Source organism: Ammospiza caudacuta, chromosome 4 (assembly GCF_027887145.1).
Source record: "Ammospiza caudacuta isolate bAmmCau1 chromosome 4, bAmmCau1.pri, whole genome shotgun sequence".
Taxonomy (NCBI): Eukaryota; Metazoa; Chordata; class Aves; order Passeriformes; family Passerellidae; genus Ammospiza; species Ammospiza caudacuta.
In genome coordinates, this window is record NC_080596.1 from 11,121,658 (window position 1) to 11,139,714 (window position 18,057).

At 40.7% G+C, this 18,057-nt stretch overlaps 1 protein-coding gene across 4 annotated transcripts in view; it reads right to left on the reverse strand.

Annotated features, from left to right (window-relative positions):
• Positions 1-11,538: 11,538 nt before the first annotated feature.
• LEF1 (lymphoid enhancer binding factor 1) overlaps positions 11,539-18,057 on the reverse strand; it is a 70,073-nt gene continuing 63,554 nt past the window's right edge. For all 4 annotated transcript variants that reach the window (XM_058802995.1, XM_058802996.1, XM_058802993.1 and 1 more), the window contains one exon: positions 11,539-12,632. In XM_058802995.1, the coding sequence (XP_058658978.1) occupies positions 12,553-12,632 (80 nt within the window). In that variant the 3' untranslated portion in view covers positions 11,539-12,552. The remainder of the gene's footprint in view (positions 12,633-18,057) is intronic.

The following is an 18,057-nucleotide window of genomic DNA, read 5'->3' on the forward strand; positions in this document are numbered from 1 at the left end:
GTCTGTTTCACTGAAGGTTCTTAATGCTTGTAGCTCAGTTTAGTGACTTTTAAATACTGCAGGGTGAAGATAGCTTCAGTACTACTGTTTTCAGTAGTAATTAAAAATAGGAATATATATCACTCTTCTGTCTTAAAAAATGCTATTTGCTTTCTACAAAAAGCAAAAACGGTAGAAGTAATTTACTACTGGTCCCTTTACTTGGATGATGATCTTTAATTTGGAAAGGGGAAGGTTTATGGCAAGACATAGGCTATTCAATGTTAAATGTGCAAAATATTTTTCACTAGTAAATGTGATATTTTAGAAAAATAAACTTTCTCTAAAACAGTGTTTTCCTTTTAGGAGCTCTAACAGGTACAGTATGTGTATATGTAATAAGTAGAGGCATTTTTGAGTTAGACTTGCTATTTGAGAAGAGACTTTTTTTTTAGCGGAATAGGCCCTGTAGAGGTACCTTAATGGTGGGTGGGGATGGTTTATTTTATCAGCACGTGGAGTGCTAGGCCAGGATGAGTAGAGATGAGGTAAAGGGTGAAAGCTTCAAATGCTCCCTCTTAAATCTAGGTCAGAATGCAGAATGGTAATTTAATGACTGTAGTCATTGAAACAAGGTGAGCCTTTTCTTTTGCTCCTCATGGGGGAGGCATGGAGAATGTAGAAGTCCTTTTAAGAGAGGAAAATTAGGAAATTAGCCAGAAGTAGGATATTAAGTAGTCACTCCTGAATTTTCCAAGAGTTTCTACAGCTTTGATAGTTTAAAGATTTCTAGAGAGCTTAAAGAATGAATATGTAATGAAATAAAGGAGTTGTCTGTTGCCACCTTTTCCTCAGTAAAGATTATTTCCCATCCCTTGCTGTGGCTGTGACTTGAAGCAGAGGTACCTGAGCCACCTTCCACTGCACACAGTGTGGATGAAGGGGAATCTCCTGCTGGTCAGTACCTCAGACTAGCATGTGGTACATTAGACCTGCTCTCACCATTCAGCTATCCTTGAATTTTTATTAATAGTGGAAAAGAGATTGTTGAAAAAAATGAGGGATAGAAGAGAAGGGAGGGAAGGGTGTTTGCTTTCCCTCACTGCTTACTTTTAAAACCTTTAGTCTTTATTATCCTTTCTGTCAGCAGCCTCACAGATTTAGAGCATTTGCCCCGCTTTGGCCAAAGCTTTGGGATGTATGCTTGGCAGAGCTCAAGGGCAGCTTGACAGCCAGCAGCCGAGGAGTCGGACGTGAGCCCAGCGACTGCAGCTGGGAAGATGCTCCAGATTCAGCATCTGGGTCATTTCAGCTGCCAAATGGGCTCCATCTGTGGTCAACCTAGCTGCTGACACGGCAGGGGAGAAAACGGGAGCACAGCAAATTTTAAACAGGGACTTGAAAGCAGAATCTTTATTGGGCAGAGGAGGGTGCTCTGCAGGGGTGGCTTATGGAGAATAAAGTGCAAGAGGTGGCAGTAAAGTTTGATCTGGAAGGGAATTAAGTGTGTAGAATTGATTGACTCAGCAATTGCATAAAATAACTTGGAAAGGTATCTTTTTCATAGATGAATTATATTTGTCACCCAAGCCATCTGATCCAAGGGTTTTGAGGTGACAATGCAAATATCCTTCAAAAACCAATTAACAGAAGTTAACTCCAGCATCTAACATGGGCTCTTCAGAGTCAAGAGATCCAGTACTACCAGCCATGCACTTCAGCAGTGAATCAGGTCTCTGAAAAGCAAGGTAGTGGCTTCTGAATGAGATTCCATTGTGGTTTGGGTTTGTTTTCTTAGTGCCATATTTGGTGGCTTGTTCTGTGGATGGGGCTCTTACACACCTCCAGGTATCTGTGAAACTTTTGAGGTTCATCAACCAATCTCTTCTGGAGACCCACTTATAATTATAAATTAGTGAATGTTGTCAGGGTGAAGAAGCAAGAAAGAAGATATTTGCTGTATAAAGTGAAGTGTAGTGAGATACAATTGTCTTGTTAAATCTGTATCTGTTACTAGAATGAGAAAGGCATCTGAAAAATAATTGTTTTGTTTGCCTGCCAAAAAGGTGATTTTGATGTGAAGAGGTCTTGTGTGTTCCAGACTTTTTGCCAGGCTTTGGTCAGTAAAGTCTGCAAGTGAGTTAGGTGTAAACTAATGCTATGCAGTGTATTCCTGTGGGCAGGTGTGGTGCTAGGAGGTGGGAGGTAGTAGCAGACATTCTCTGTTGTTTAGTGCATGCTTGTTATTGCATCTAGAGAAGGCCCCTTTACAGTACCAAGTGACTTTAAAGATGTGGGCACACTACACACAGCTTCTGTAGTTTGTAGAGACCAACTTTTCCTAAGAATTTACTGCTGACAGTTTTGGAGCTATTTTTTCGAGAGAGGCACCTGTAGCTGTGGTGCTATGTTCTTTTCTAACTAGTACCACAGCAGTGATCCACATCTCAGTATTTTTATTCACTACAGTTTGTGACCATGTGAGCAATTATAAAACTGACCTGAATAATGCCTTTTTCTTGTGCTTTTTGGAAGAGCTGAGACCAGTAACAACAGCAGATGCTGTGATTCTTTTGAGAGCTATATCTTTTCATGTTACATGTTTCTTCAGTAGCTTTTTCTGTTATTCACTGCCAGAGGGATGTGCTTCTACTGAATTCTGTTAGAGAAGGGTTAAGTAGAGCCACAATCTGGTAACTGTAAAGATGATTTGTAGAATGATCTGCCTTGAGCTTTATGATCTTCTCAATAGTTCACATCAAAACTGAAATGGCTCTTTATATACCATTTATTATGCAATACTTGTTCATTTATAAATGCAATGCTATGCAGAGTCTTAATTTAAATGTATGAGATCACAGAACAGTCTGTGATGATGTCAGGTGTTACTGATAATATATTAGATTTAGGTTTGTATGCCCATGGAGCAACTTTGCACTTGTTTAATTCACTCTTCTCTTTGATTCCCCTAGAGGCTTTCTATTTGGTTTTCCATAAATTGAAAATAACTCACGGCAGTGCATTCTTTGCAGAGAAACCAGCACCATAAAGCTCTAATGCTGGCTGGAAGTTCTGGTTGCTTCTGGGGCAGGAATAATATAAAACATCAAACCTAGTTATTAAAGGAGCCATTTCTTTTGTCATGTGGTGGCACAAGGCATCACAGTGAGGCGTGAGGCCAAGCTTTGTTTCCAGCCTGAGGTCAGAGGCTGCGAGTTGGCCACGGCACAGGAGGATATTTTAGCACAAGGCTTTTGCTTGGCGGGCACTAAGGAACTTGTCGCTTACTTTGGCTGTCCCATGCTGCCAGATAACAGGATTTTTTCCTAGCCTGTTGTTTGCTGCTGCTTTGCTGTGTGCATCTCTGTCCTGCCTGGTAACAGCTTCTTCTATTCTGGTCCATTTTTTTCTGCCAGCAACCACTTCTGGGCGGTTTTCTGTAAATGGAGAAACCCTTACAGTATTCGCTAGTTAAAGAATGCAAGTTTTTTGTCATTAGTAACTTAAACCCCCCATTTGGAGTCTTGGCTTCAGCAACAAAAATGTTGTGGATTAACCACTTTCACCAGCAAGAGGCTTTCTGATGTGCTGTGGGAAGAAGTGTATGCTTGGTGGTAGGTCTACAGTAAACAGCTGGAATTTGCATGTGGTGAATTAGCACCAAATAAAACCCCCATTTTTTTCCTTAATTATCTTTGCATACTTAAATGGACCTATTAAACATTTGTGCAATAGGAATTGGTAAAACCACACATTTACAGTAAGTGGATCTTGGTTGGGCTCAGGCTGACATTTCTGTGCTCTGTTGGTGGCAGGACCTGTGTAAGTAACGTATAATCCAAGGAAAGGACCGCTCTGATCCTTGACTCCTTGGCATGCAGTGGTGCCCTGACTTGGATTGGAGCACTGCAGTCATTGGAAGAAAGCCCTTGCTTCAACTCAGAATCTTCACCTACTTTACATTAACTTTATTTGAGACCTGCTGCTTTGACTCCCACACAGCCACAAGCATAAGCAGGTGTAAGATACACTGCATCTGTATTTCACAGGCTTTTCAGTTGTTAGTTTTCTCTAAAGGGGTTGTAAAAGGTAAACTGTTTCTGACAACTGCTTTATTTCTCTGAATATGTCAAGAGGGCTAATGGGTTCCTTACAGCTGATGTTGCAATTCCTTTTTCATTGCAGTTTAGGATGAAATTTCTAAAAGCCTTTTATTTCAGTTGGAAGTCTAGTGATGTTTTCCAGAATGCCTAAACAGATGAGGCATCTAGCTTCCTATGATTTCTTCTCAGCACTGAAATCCCTCTCAGAACTTTAAGAAAGTATTTATTGAAGAGCCTAATTTTGGGGGCCCTAGTTTACTTTTAAATCTTGAACCTAATTTCCAAAATAATGGGGAATATTAGAAAAGAGCTGGCATGGACTTTGATGGCAAGTTCTCCCACCTCCTTTCAGTTCTTGAGACAATGTGAAAGAAAACAGCAACTTTCATACTTTTCTTCCTCTGTTTCCTCTTTGTCTACTTTCTCAAATACAATTCCTTGCAGGAACAAAATTCTGCTCTTGCTAATTAGTAACTTCAGACAGTAGCAATCAGACTGTGCTTCTGAGGGTTGGAAAAAAGTACTGCCTCCTGATTTCTTCACCCTGCTTTTTCTTCCTTGTGAGTCAGAGGGTTATCCCATCTGCTTATGGATGGATTTCTGAGTGCTTCTGTGACATCAGTGTCAGACAGTGAGCAGGGGACACCCCAATAATGTTTTAAGTGCCTAAAGAGACGTCTGTGAGTCCTTTGAGGAGGAGCATGGGTGAAATAGAGTGCAGGGAAGTATTTTATTGAGAGGGAGCTGATTTGAATGAGGCTGTGGGTTCTCAAACCAGTCAGGGGGCTTTTAGGAACACGGCAGTGTGTGTGAAGTGTGAGATTGAGAATGGCCATTTAAATAGTGTACTTTAAAGTAAGAGACAGAAGAGATACTTTTAGAATTTAATTAACTTAGTACTAGAGATATGAGGGTTTTTAAATGGTATTTTTTTTCTTTTAATAGGAGAGAATATGGGGGGACAGGGAGAAGATGCTATGAATTTCACATAAATGGTTTTCTTGATACCATTTTTTAATTGCTTTAAATAAAAACATTACTTAAAACTGAGGAAGAAGTCTTTCTCTTTCTTAGGGACTTTTATTTTTGGCAAAGACTGAAAGCTATTGTTGCCTAAGCTGACGCTTAACTGGCAAATCTATGAACTGAAGCCAGTATTGTTACTTGGATCTAAATTTGTAAGGACATTTGGTTGTCATAGATCAAAAGATGAACATATAGTTACCTCAAAGACAGAGTCATATTCAAAATACTCTTTGCACATGTTTACAGCTGAAATCATTGCTTAGCCTATTGACATGTGATATTTGAAGTAGAGGTGGAAGGGGAGAATAATGGCAAACAGTGATGAGTATGTCAAATGATTGTACAATTGGCACTATCTTTACCCACAGACTCATTGCTTTCTAGCAAAGACCGGAGCTTTTCCACAGTGGTGGACATTTCTGACATTACAAGGAGGAAAGTTGCTAGTGAAAACTATTACTTTGAAAAATTGCTTTTATTGTGTTTTTAGGGAATGAACTGTTTCAGTGACAGATAATTAGCTATTGCTGATATCAGTTTGACTCAGAATTTTGTGTCATTCATATTATGAGAGTAGTGCTAATCCACAGGCACATAGCTCAACTTGCAACAGATTTATATTAAAATTGGGAAATCAATCTAAAATGAGTGCCATATTCTCTACCTTCTGCAGGCAAGGAAGTGGCTTTGGAGAACTTGCTGAATCTGCTGGGGAATGGAGAGAGAAGTAACAAAGTTTGATATTTGGCAGCTGGAAATCCAGCATGTGTTTAGAGGATTTTAGATACCCTTGACTCAAAGTGATTTCAAGATTTGAGTTAGCAAGGACATCCTTCAACCCCAACTCCATTATGCTGTGAAGAATGTGGCAGACTTTTCTATCCTGGTTAGGAGTTGTCTTCTGCTTTATTTAATTAAGTATTGGCCACAATGTCTAAAATAAACTGTATGAAATCTGGTAAAGGGACAGGTGAGAAAGTCCTACCTAGTCTTCATAGTTTAGTTGAGAGTGATGTGTTGGCAGTGGTTGGAAGTGGTGTTTGCACTTTTCCATTTCATCTTTTCTGTGAGATGCTGCTTCTATTTTGTTACACCCTCAGCCTAAGCATGGGTCTCCACACTTCCCTGGGGCCATGGCAGTGTAAATGCTACAGTAGCAGTAGTGCCCAATAGAAAGTAGTTCAGGTGAAACTCTTAAATCCTGGCCCATCAGCTTTCTCTGTGCTTTGTTTTTTTCTGTTCTGGTCTGGGTTTCCTTGCCATTGCCTCTGAGCTAACTCCCACCCAAAAATGGCAAAGGGTTAAGATAGTGAGACAACTGCTGGAGTAAGGTGATCTGAAGAATTCTTTGAATTTTGGTTGATAAATACAGTATATTTCATATTTATATAATTGTGTGGTAGCTGTTATGACAACTGTACCTGTAGTGTAGCTATATGCATCTCATTTAATATATCTCTTAATTCTTCTCTCTGTAGTTTACATGAGTTACATATAATTGTATCTGATCCTGACAACATACCTGGGAGCTAAGGAGGTACCTACCATCCTTCAAATGTGCTTGGGGAACACATATGCAGGGAAATTCTTCCTTTACTTGCCTAGAAAATAGTCTTTCTCCCCTTTCTTCCTTCAAATTGTATTTATTTCCAAACTGGACAGAATGAAAATACAGTGTAAGTGTTAGACCTGTGCAAGATTTAAGTCAATTTTTTTTAGGTTCATAGGAAATCCAGCATTAGGTCATTGGAAAGGGGGGACTGCTTCTGAGTGGGCAAGAGCAGTTAGCAGAGCTGTTCAATCAGCACGGAACTCCTGCCAATGAGGGCAGGGCAAGAGCAGAGGAGTCAGTCAAACACTGGAGAGAAGGGAAGAGACCTAGAGTAGAAGTAAAATCAAATGGACTAGAGGAAGAAGGGAATAAACCACTTGAATATTGAGAAATGGCTTGTAATTTGCTTCAGTATGTAATTTCAGTAAATTCACATTTACTAAACAATTAAATATTAGTACCAGTATAGGCAGAATTAGACTGCTCAGTGATTAACTCAGTGCTGTGAGTGGTTTGATTTCTGGGTCATGCAGTTATACCAGTCCCACTCAAAGGGAAAATTTGACCATACATGAAATCTGCCTTATAAAATTTGAATTTTCAAACAGTGGCTAAAACCATTCATGGTTAAATTTGTTGAGGGTTATTAGATGAGGATGTTTTGATTGTGAATTCTTTCAGGTTATTGTCGTAAAAAGTTGAGTACAGTTTGAATCTATCAGGTCTTTACAGGAAAAAAGCAGTAGCTGTTCTGTCATGATTTTTTGCAAATATGATTACAACCTATTAATTTGGCATTAATAGACTGTAGAATGAAAGAAATTGTTGCTGCTGATGTTAATCATGACAAAATTAAACATTTCACAGAGAAGAGTAAAAAGGAAACATATTTCAGGGTAGCAAAAGCAATAACTAGAATGTGAGAATCTTGTCCATCTTGGGCTTTTTTCAGTCAAGGGATGTAGTCACTGCCATGTTGTGCTGTGTGCTGTTTCCTCTTTTGTTACCCAGCACTTTGCTTTCACAAGCAGGTGCCCAGAAGAACTAATCCTTGTACAGAATTCTGCTTTGTCAAGATCTGAGTCCTTGTTTCTGTGCCTTTTTCTCTGTCTTAAAAGACAGATGTCCTAACTCAGCCAAACAGATATCCTGTTGGACTTTTTTAGCCACTTTTCTTAGCTGTAGGAAATTTATACAAATTCAAAGAATGGCCTGTCCAAATAACTCTTCTGACTATCATTAAGTTTTGGAGTATGTTATTTTTCTTATTCTGCTGAAGATTTTATTATGTCAGTTACCTTTTCTCAGCACAGTGAACAGACCACTTCTTGGGTGAGTTGCTCTTCTAGTATGAAGCAGAAATTCTTCTCCTAGCTCTGTTGGTTTATGCTGATTTTCCCTAGCTGGCAGGTTAATGAACCTGTTGCTTATTTGCATTTGTTGGGTTTCTGGAAGGTGGGATGGGTGAGTTTATCAAAATGTGGTTTGTAGAACAGTGTTCACAGGAAGAAAACCTTGGTTTTTTAAGGTTCCCAGACCAGGTATGCAGTGACTGTTATCTCAGCCAAGCAGACATCTGTGATTCAGGGAGAGCATGGTTGTTGCAGGAGGAGTGTCCAAAGAGAAGCCATCATTTAAAATCCATGGCCTGAAGGCATGACTGTTTATCTAGGAGGATGGGGAGTCCTTATTTTGACCTGGCCAAAACCTGGTGATTAAGAGGTTAATTTCCCCTATTTCTGGCACATATGTTCCTTTTCCTGGGCAGATACCCATTTGCTTGCTTGGCTTTCTAAACTTGAGCTTCAGATCTATGAGGAGACTCAAAGGGTAAATTCATACACTAATCCAGAGTTTTTCTTCCTGATGTGTCATGGAGAAGTGAATGTGTTTGGGCATACTTTCTAGGTTTTTGGTTTCATCTTGGAATGTTTATAGCCAACCATTTTCCTGTTACAGCTTCTCCTTTTGCCTTCCTTTTTAGCCCAGTAGTTTTTCACTGACCTGACTTAGGAGAAAGGTATTCATAGCTGGCACGCTTCTGGCTATTTATGGACTTACTTATTTCCCCTCTACTGTTCTACTTTGTGTTAGGTCCTTGTTCTGAAGGAGAGGCTTCCCTTGCATGTTAGTCCCCTTGCAAATGAAGGGAAAAACCTGCAGCTGCCTTATGGGAGAGGTTACAGGGCATTTCTTAAGTCTCAGTAGTGTCCTTCATTTTCTGCCAGTCTTGCTTTAGCCTGATTAGCTGCCACATAGATGAGAGCAGGAGGCCACCAGGGAACAGAATGGTTGCTTCAAAACCTTGTGCACTGCAGTGGTTTCAAAGGAGTGCAGACAAATGCTGTGGATTCTGCTGTCCTAGAGCCTGGAGCAAGCATTGGGTCCTTAAGGTCCTACATTTTCTGCAAATTGACCCAGCCATGAAACTAAGTGACTGCCTTTTCTGTTGCCTAATCCAAAGTGGAAACTAGAACAGAAGATAATTCAGTAGAGCTGGTGAGTCCCTATAAGCACAACTAGTGAATCTGTCATCACTTGCTGCATAAGAAGCCAAAGTTAGCTGAAGCATTGTTCTTTTATGTAACACAGGGAAAATGGCTCTGGTCCAGGCGATGCAGAAGCCTGAGGAGCCAGACCATCCTGTGAGGTTGGCCTGGTTAGCTGGAAATAATCCTGGCTCAACTCCCCTCTTCTGTATCTGCTGGTTTTGGTGAGGGAAGCGGGAAGGCTGTGTGTTTCCTAGGCTCTGTGTTTAGACTACCCATGCTGTGATCCATGCAAGAACTGCTTTTAGTGCATGCACAGAACCAAGTGTGGGGGCAGAGAGTGGTTTGTGAGTGCTTGTACAGAAGTGTCTGGATAATTAACTTAGCCATTAGGTAGGAACATTTAAATCCTTGAAGATGTTTTCTGTGGGAAATACATGATAATCATCTCCTCAGGCACCCAAAAGAGACAATGTTAGATTCTGATGTCTGCCTAAATTGCACAACAGGAATTTAGGTGCTGGTTTTGATTCTCACCTGGAATAATTTGTTCCATGTCACAAGGATTTAAACCTAGTCTTACTGCCAGGGTAGCACCATCATCCTTGGCCATCTTTACTAGCTCATGTGTCTCCACTGACAGCTGGCACAGTGCAATGAGGGCTCTCTAAGTCCCACAGGAACAAATGCCAATTAGCAGGGAGTGGACACAGACCCAAGTCACAGGGGTATTCCAGGATAGCAGGGTTACTCTGTTTCAGGTGCTCTCATGGCAGAATCCTAAGCCTTGCGTATAAGTTAACATTTCCCATAGCTGCTGTGTGTGAAAGGTCTTTGATCTATGAATGAGCTCAACACATGGTGCTTGTTCACTGTATGTTAACAGCAGAGGTATTATTTTTAGCTCCCAAATTATTTTTCTTCACTATTAGAGCTGAAAGACCTTTTGTCCTTAAGGCAGGCAACTGTTCACAACAGTGTACTGGGGACAATGTGCCACATGAAGCTGACACTTCCATTTGGAACAATTTTTTTCAAAATGGATAAATGGCTCTTTAAATAGCCATTACAAAATCTAAACAGTAGTCATGTTTTATAAAGTTCTAAAGAGAACTGTTGTCTTTGGAACATGTAATTTGCAGATCTCACTGCAGTAATCTTTGATTTAGAACAATTACACCACTAAGTACTTGCCTTTTTCCCCTTTAAAAAACAAAACCAAACCCCAAACCAAAAGCCAGACAGGTTTCCAGCAAAGGCTGGGATAATTGAATGGAAACATAGCCAAGTCTTGCAAAACTCCAGTATACAGTTGCTATTCTCTCATGAGATATTTTCTCCTGCCATCTGAGAGCCTGGTCACTTGTTTTTCTTTTTTTTTTTTTTTTTTTTTTTTTTTTAAGATAATCACCAGTTGCTAGAAATAAATATTGCAAGAACTAATATGCTAGTTACGGCCTTAAAACTGGGCATGTGTGCAGTGCACACTGGTTGAAGAGGAAGTTGTTTTATAACATTTTTAATTATGAAATTTCTTATGCAACTGAGTTAAAGGGTCATTTATAAACAATTCAATTCTAAAGCTTCCTTAGGCAGTAACTGACCTATGTCATTTCTTGTAGCTTAAGCTTGACTCAGTCCAGTCTCATGCCAAACAAGATTTGGGAACTGGAATATAAAGAATGCTGATTCAACGTACAGTTCATAATATTTCTTTCCCACTCAAAAACAGGTGGAGTAGTTCCACCTGTGGCTCCAGTGTCTGTTTTTTTTACATCCCTTAGTAGAGGTGAGGCAGCTGTGCTGCTTGCTATGGCAGGAACATCTCCCAGGCACCACTGGCAGTAGGCAGGCCATGCTGACTCTGGATCTCAGACCATGAAACCAGGCCTTGAACAGCTGATTGTGCAGCCAGCTTCAGTCCCTGACTGAGGAATTATTTATACAGCTACAACAAATTTAACTGCAGGCCTCTACCTCTTGTGTGGGCATGGAGCGCATCCAGAAAGAAGCAAATCCTTATTTGTAATCATCAGCTTAAAACCACTGCCCTTCCCTAAGATTTTGCTAGGAAAATGATGATGGAGGGATCCTTAATACTTCCACTTAGGCCAAAGCTAACTGAGCAGCACAAGGGACCATCCCCATTCCTTATTCTTGCTATGGATCTGAGACTTCTCACTTTTCAAAGAAAAAGTCATTTTCCAAAATCACTTCAGGTGAGCAAACAGCCAGACACACTGTATTTCCTACAACAGAAGACTGAACCAAAAGTCTTCAGCCTTACAAGTGACTGTGCCTTCCTGAGCTTGCTTCTACCAAAACCCATTTTTGGTTGTTTTTTTTTAATCCAATTTTAAAGACAGTTAAATTCCATTTTATTAAAAAGCTTTTATTAAAAAACAAATGCTCAGCACATTAACTCAAACTGGAATGACAAAAAAAAAATTGGTTGACAGTATTTTTGGCAAAGGCTGTGCCTTACTATTTTAAAAAATGGGTACATCAATGCTCATTTCAACAACTGGCATAAAATCCCACTAACAGGCTAACAAAAACAGATACAAATACAGAACAATTGAAGTAATAATTCAAGTGCTGGGCTTTTTACAAGGAGAAGGGGAATGGGTGAGAAGGAGAACTCACTGCAGTCAGATTTTCTGAATGTATTGCTTATGTTTACAGAATAGATGATGCAAGACTAACATGTCTACTGACCAGCTGACTGTTGTTACATTTATTTAGTTCTATAGGACACTGTATTATATAGACTGAGAGGCCACTATTTGTTACAAATAGTTTAACAAAACAGCCACCTTTTTTCCATACAGATTTTTCCTCTGGAAGAAAAAAAAAAAAAAAAGAAAACCTCCTTTTATTTAAAAAGTATTTCAGATTTTTGACACTTGTTTAAGCTCATACCTAGTAAAATATACACCAAAGAAATTACAAACTAAAAGTTAAAATATAAAAGCATTCAAGTTTCTTAAAAAAAGCTAAAACCAAAATTGATCCTGTCGCACCATTAAATAAAAAGGTTGAGCGCGTCATCCTGGTCCAGGCAAATTCCATCCCTTGATGTGCTGTGTGGGGCAGCTGTGGTCTACGGAATTCTGCTGGCTGAAGCAGGCACAGACAGCCATGCTACTGTGTTTGCTGACTCAATATGGACACAGATGAGATGGGGGCTTAAGAGTGCAAGGCAGAGGTGAAGACAAAAGCTGCTCTGCTGACCCAGGAGCTCATTTGCTCTATTTATATCAGGGCTGGACCTCATGATAGTGAAGGATTTTGGCAGTGATTGTCTTTATGATTCAGTGTCTCTAGCAGTGACATCAGAGTGGATGACATCCTAGACAGACTCCTTGGGGTGGTCTGTGTGGATGAAGGACACACCTAGGGTTTAACAAGCTTCCATCTCCAGAAGGGGTCCTGGTGTCGCCGCCTTTGCTTTGCAAGTTGAGAAAGCATTTCTTTTCCCACCTACAGCAAAGGGGAAGAAAGAGAGAGAGAGTGTGTGATAAAGACTATCTGGAGCCTTTAAAAAAAAATTCTTCAAACAAGCTGGTGATGGGTCACTGTAACTCTTACAGCTCTATTAGTGGAATGTGCATTACAATGTCAAAGTTAAATGCAGAATTTATTACTAATTGCTTTTGCTTGAAGTTTGCAACTATATTTATGGAAAGTACTTTGCATTGTAAAGAGATACCAACTAGAAAGGTGGGGTTTTAACATATTACAGAATTTCTTCCCTTTAGTAGTGGATTTCATTTATCTACAACATTTGACCCAGATACCATTACAAAATTAGACATCCTCAGGCTTTAGTACTGCAGTGCAGTGGTTGAGGTCAATTAAACCTCTATTTCAGAGCCTCAGGCTCTACTCCCTGCAGACATGAAAAAATGCTGTCTTCTGCAAGCAGTTTGGTAGAGGAATGTGGTGGATGAGGCTTGTGTGAACACTGATTCTACCATCCATCCTCATGACTGGGGAGGATTTATTCTGCTCTTTAGTGGAGTAGGGAACATCTTCCAGCTGTGTAAGATCCATGGGCCTCCTCTCTAGCAGTAAAGTTCACTATATCTTGGAAGGATTTATATTCTTAGAGCATGTGAAATGGCCCACAGTACAGGCCTAATAGGAATTGCTGATCCAGAGGAGCACAGTCTAGGTTACATCAGCTGATTTATGAAATTGCCAACTCAACCGTCACCCTTGCCATTCTGATCCAGACAAGTGAGTTATAAGAGGGTCTCCACCCAAAATCTTTCTAACAAGTCAGACATTATTCCACACATGGACACATGCTCTCCAGTAACTGTTTGGGGATTATTGGTATTTCAGAAAAATCAACATTAACCTCTAGGTCTCCATGTACTACTCAATTGCCTAACAAATAGAAGGTTTGGTGAGCAAAGCTTTTGAGAGTGATCAAAATTAGCACAAGAATGCAGTTCAGTGGAGAAGGTGAACGAATTTTCACCAGAAGAAAGACAAAATGCTTAGTCACATAAAGATACACTGCCAGCACCTTGAGTCAGACAAGGCAACCATTATGAAGAAATGGTTTAAACCACAAGTTAAACTTCTTTTAGACTAATCATGATAGATAGACTGCTTAAGCCTGCAAGAGCTACAAGCTGAGTTAATCAGCAAAATTTACATTACATTTCAGCAGTATTTAACCAGGGCCATTTATAACTAAGCACCCACCTCCCATCTGCTGCAGTTTCCCTGTAAACCATTGCCACACAAAGTGTTTCACTCATAGTGGCTGAGGAGTGTGGCAGCTCCTGAGTAAGGAGCTACACTTCCTCATGTAGTCCAGGCTAGAAAGCCTCTAAAACTGATTTTGTACCCTTTGAATTTAATCAGCATAAGCTGAGGTCCCAAAATCTTATTAAACAAGTTGACTCCTTATCAGAGGTCACCCATGTGGCTATTGTTACAGCAGAAAGGAAAGTTGAGGACACTTAACTTTAGCTGCAGACTAAAGTAGAAAAGACCAGCATGTATTGATAGCAAACTGCTCTGTATAGCTTAGATTTAATGCAGACTCCCTTGTTGCCTACGTAGTGCCATCCCTGATACATAAGAAATAGCTCACAACTGCTGCTGGTAGCCACAAAAGGACATTTAAAGCCACTGAGGCCTCTTGAACAGCTAAAAGTCCACTGGCAAACCAGCAGTTTTAACAGAGGTGGTCTGTATTGACTAATTCAATTCCTATTTCCTCATAAAACCAGCCCATGTCCCAACTAAAAAAAGCCTCCTGAGCTTCCTGCCTTTTTTTTACTTTTTTATAAAGTAGCACAGTGCTCCGTAACACGTGCGGATCAAAGAGCTACGAAGGGCTCTACCTTTTCAAGGAGCACGAAAGAGAGGCCAAGCAAACAGCAGAGCAACACTGGGGAGAGCACCCTGCAGCTTTATATTTATTTTGTGCCTTTTCATCCCAGATTTTCAAAGGTTTGGTCCAGGTTGCTCTTCCTGGGAAGGTTTTCCTCTCAGTCTTACATGAAAACATTCAGCTTCCTGTTGAGGAATGGCCTTGAGGCGCCAGGCCAGTAGTTCACAGCAGTCTGATACAAGCACTGTGATTCAGAGCAACTCCCCATTAGCAGCCAGGAATGTCTACTTCACTGAAGGAAATGAAATGCTCTTCTGTTGAGATGGTTCCCTGCCTCTTCCCCCCTTCCCTTACCAGCAAGCTGTCTTTGAAGTCAGGAGGTTAAAATAGCGACCGTGGCCTTGCTCTGGCCCTCAGCTTTTTCCAACAGCAGCCATTGCTTCTTTCTCAATCCAGAGGCAGCACTGCAGCGCCTGCCTCCTTTCCATAGCTCCTAACTACGCCCAGCTCCTCCAGAGAGGCTGCAGACACCACGGTGATTCTGGAAGGGGACAGGCACAGGGAAGCCCCACGTATTTTTATTTCCAAGCAGTACAGCAAATTATAGAGTAGCTATCCTGAAAACAGCATCTAGAACCCAGCCTTTCCCTGGCTGCACATTAAGGCTACATGCTGGAAATTGCTTCTACTACTGATAAACCAAATAATACCTAAAAAATATGAGTGATGATGGTGTTGCCTTACAGATATAAAACAGGTCAAATCAGGATTCTTTTCAAGAAACCACAGGCATGTGCTAAGGAGACTGAAGACTTCCCACATCTAAGGCTTCACTGGGGGGCTGCAGCTGAAGTCTCGCCAGGCGAGGCATGCCCTAGCAAAGCCCAATCCACAAGCGAAGTCGGCACAAATCAAAGACTGCAATTACAGCTCCCTGGCTGTGGTTAGGCTTCAAAGAAAGTGCTGCAAGTCACATTTTACATATGTGAAGTCTTGAGCCTGAGCCACAATAGGAGGCACTGTCTGTGCCATTTGCAGTGTACATCTGACTGCAGGAGGAAAGGGGAAAAAGAAAAAGAAAACAACACCTCGAGTAAGAAACAGACATAAGATTCAAGAATAATGAAGTGCAAAAAGAAAACCCTTACTATTGAAGTGATAAAACTAATTCAGGAATTGCTACAGTAAAACTAAATTCTCCTAGCAAGCCTGGGCTCAGTGGCTAAGGGGATCACAAGGGGATCTGAAGTCCTCCCCATGCTTCAGAATGAAATGGATGAAGGCTGGGTCTGTAAAAGTTTTGTTCTCCTCCTCTGATCTTTTAACTTTTCTAGAACAAGGGAGAGAATTATGCAGCTTCATCCAGGTCATGCTAATCAGAAAAGGTTATTGAAGAAAGTCAGGAATGTCCGGATCAATACAGGAATAAGTACTGAGTAAAAAAGATACCTAACCCTTCACAGAGGGCAAGGGATATTAAACATTTTAAACGAAGTACTTTTTTCCCTACACCTTTTCCTATCACATTGTTTGGATACAGTTCTAAGGAGAGACAAGACTACATACAACAGGCAGTTTCATGTATTTTTTTTTAAAGAAAAAAGTTCGTATCCAAACCCGTCTTTTAATACAGTACTTCAAACAACATGGCAAATTCAGGGACCCAAAAGCTGAAACTGTCATTTTCTTTGTAAGTCCAAAACAGATATGTTCGACTTACTGCCAGCCATGGTTTATTCAATACTCCAGAAAGCCAGCTATGCAAAACCAGGTCATTATTTATCAGGGCAGTTTGTGGTGTTTGTGAAGTCCCTCTGTATTTTCTTTAACAGCAGAGTTGGAGAGAGTTTCAGGCACAAGCAGATAGAAGCCGGCGCTGCCGTCTGCTCCTCTTCCTGCCCAGCTGTGCCATGGTTTGTGGGTTTAGCCCAAACCAGATCCTTGAGATGTTCAGGGCAAACACAAACAAACACTCCACAACCCTTGTTGTTTCTAAACAAAAAAAGCACCTCCCAACAAAACCCCAGTCATTTAAGTAATCCAATTTGCTGCAGGGTCCCACAAGCTGTTACAAAACATAGATGGAGAGACCTACAGGAGATAGGGAAAAGCCCTCTCTGTCAGAGCTGGATACCAGCAGGCAGCAGAGGAAACTTTTTAAGCTGCCTTTGTATCCAAAGAAATGACACAAAATTGTACCATAAAACTGTAACAGATGCTGCCATGTTGAGACTACGTTAGTATCAAGTTCTTCTTGGTCTGTCTAACCCCTCTATCCTCCTTGCTACTTTTAACCTCAGTCCATTGCTGCTAACTGAACAGAAACTCCAACAGCAAATTATTCACTGTTGTTTTAAATGCCCTGAATTAGCTGCCCCTAAAATACCTCCTCATTGACTACAGGTGGAGCCTGGAGTCCTAACTTCTGTCCTCACAGTTTGACCTCAGCTAGATGCATTAAGTGAGCAGCAGGAATATTCCTCCCCCACCTTCCCAAGCCAGAGGCCTCTTCCAGAGCGGATTAGTTTCAACACAGAAAACGCCCAGGTATTTTAGGGTTCCCGTTTTGTGCAGCTGACGGCAATGGTGCCAAGCAGGTGTGGCTCTTATCAAAGGCCCGCAGTGTAGGCAGCACAAAACTACCAGCTTTATCACTTAGCTAGAATCTTTTAAATTATCTTACTGGAAGACCCAAGACATGCTTTTCCTGTTGGGTGTGGGAGGGGAGAGAGGCACCATGTTTATAATAAAAACCAGATTGCCTCTAGACAGCTGTCTCTAGCAGCTTCTTAAAGAGGAACAGTATCCTAAAGGCAAGGAAGAGGGAGGAAGAAACAGGCTTGTCTCCTTTCTGTATATTTATGGCATATAATAAATATTCAGGAGACTATTTTTAAAATTATTTGTTTTCTAGACTGAGAGCTAGGAGCACTGAAATTGCTACTTCAGTTTTCACCTGCTGTAACAAAGAACATGAGGTATTGGTAAAGCAATAAGTGAAGATTCTTTCAGAAGAAAGAAATAACACGGGTACAGTTTCCTCTTTAGATCTCTTTTGTCTGCCACAATTAAACATAGGTTAGAATTTACAGTACTTGGAAAGACAATCTCAACAGTTAAATCTTCTGATATATGGAATAATTTAAGTAGTTGCTTTCATGAAACCAAAGGCAAGTCAGATGTAACCTGAATAACTTCTTGAGCTTCCATCAACTCTTCTACGCACAGGCACCCACAGAGCAACACTAAAAGCATAAGACAGCAGTACACAGAAACCACTACAGAATTCAAACATACCAACTTCACTTGGATGCAATTAACTCATCTCATCATAAAATCTCTTCTGGTCCAAAACACACAACAGGAAGTCTGGGTACCTCAAAAGACCCACATATGTGAAGAAAACCAACTGTTCACCAAAATGTAGTCCCACCTAGTGTGTGCATTTGCCTTTACACCATAGAAACCAATTCTGTGTAGTTATTTTGGCAATAATATTTTACCACGTGTAATTTCAGGTATCCCTGAGATGAAGGATAGATACAAGGCTCT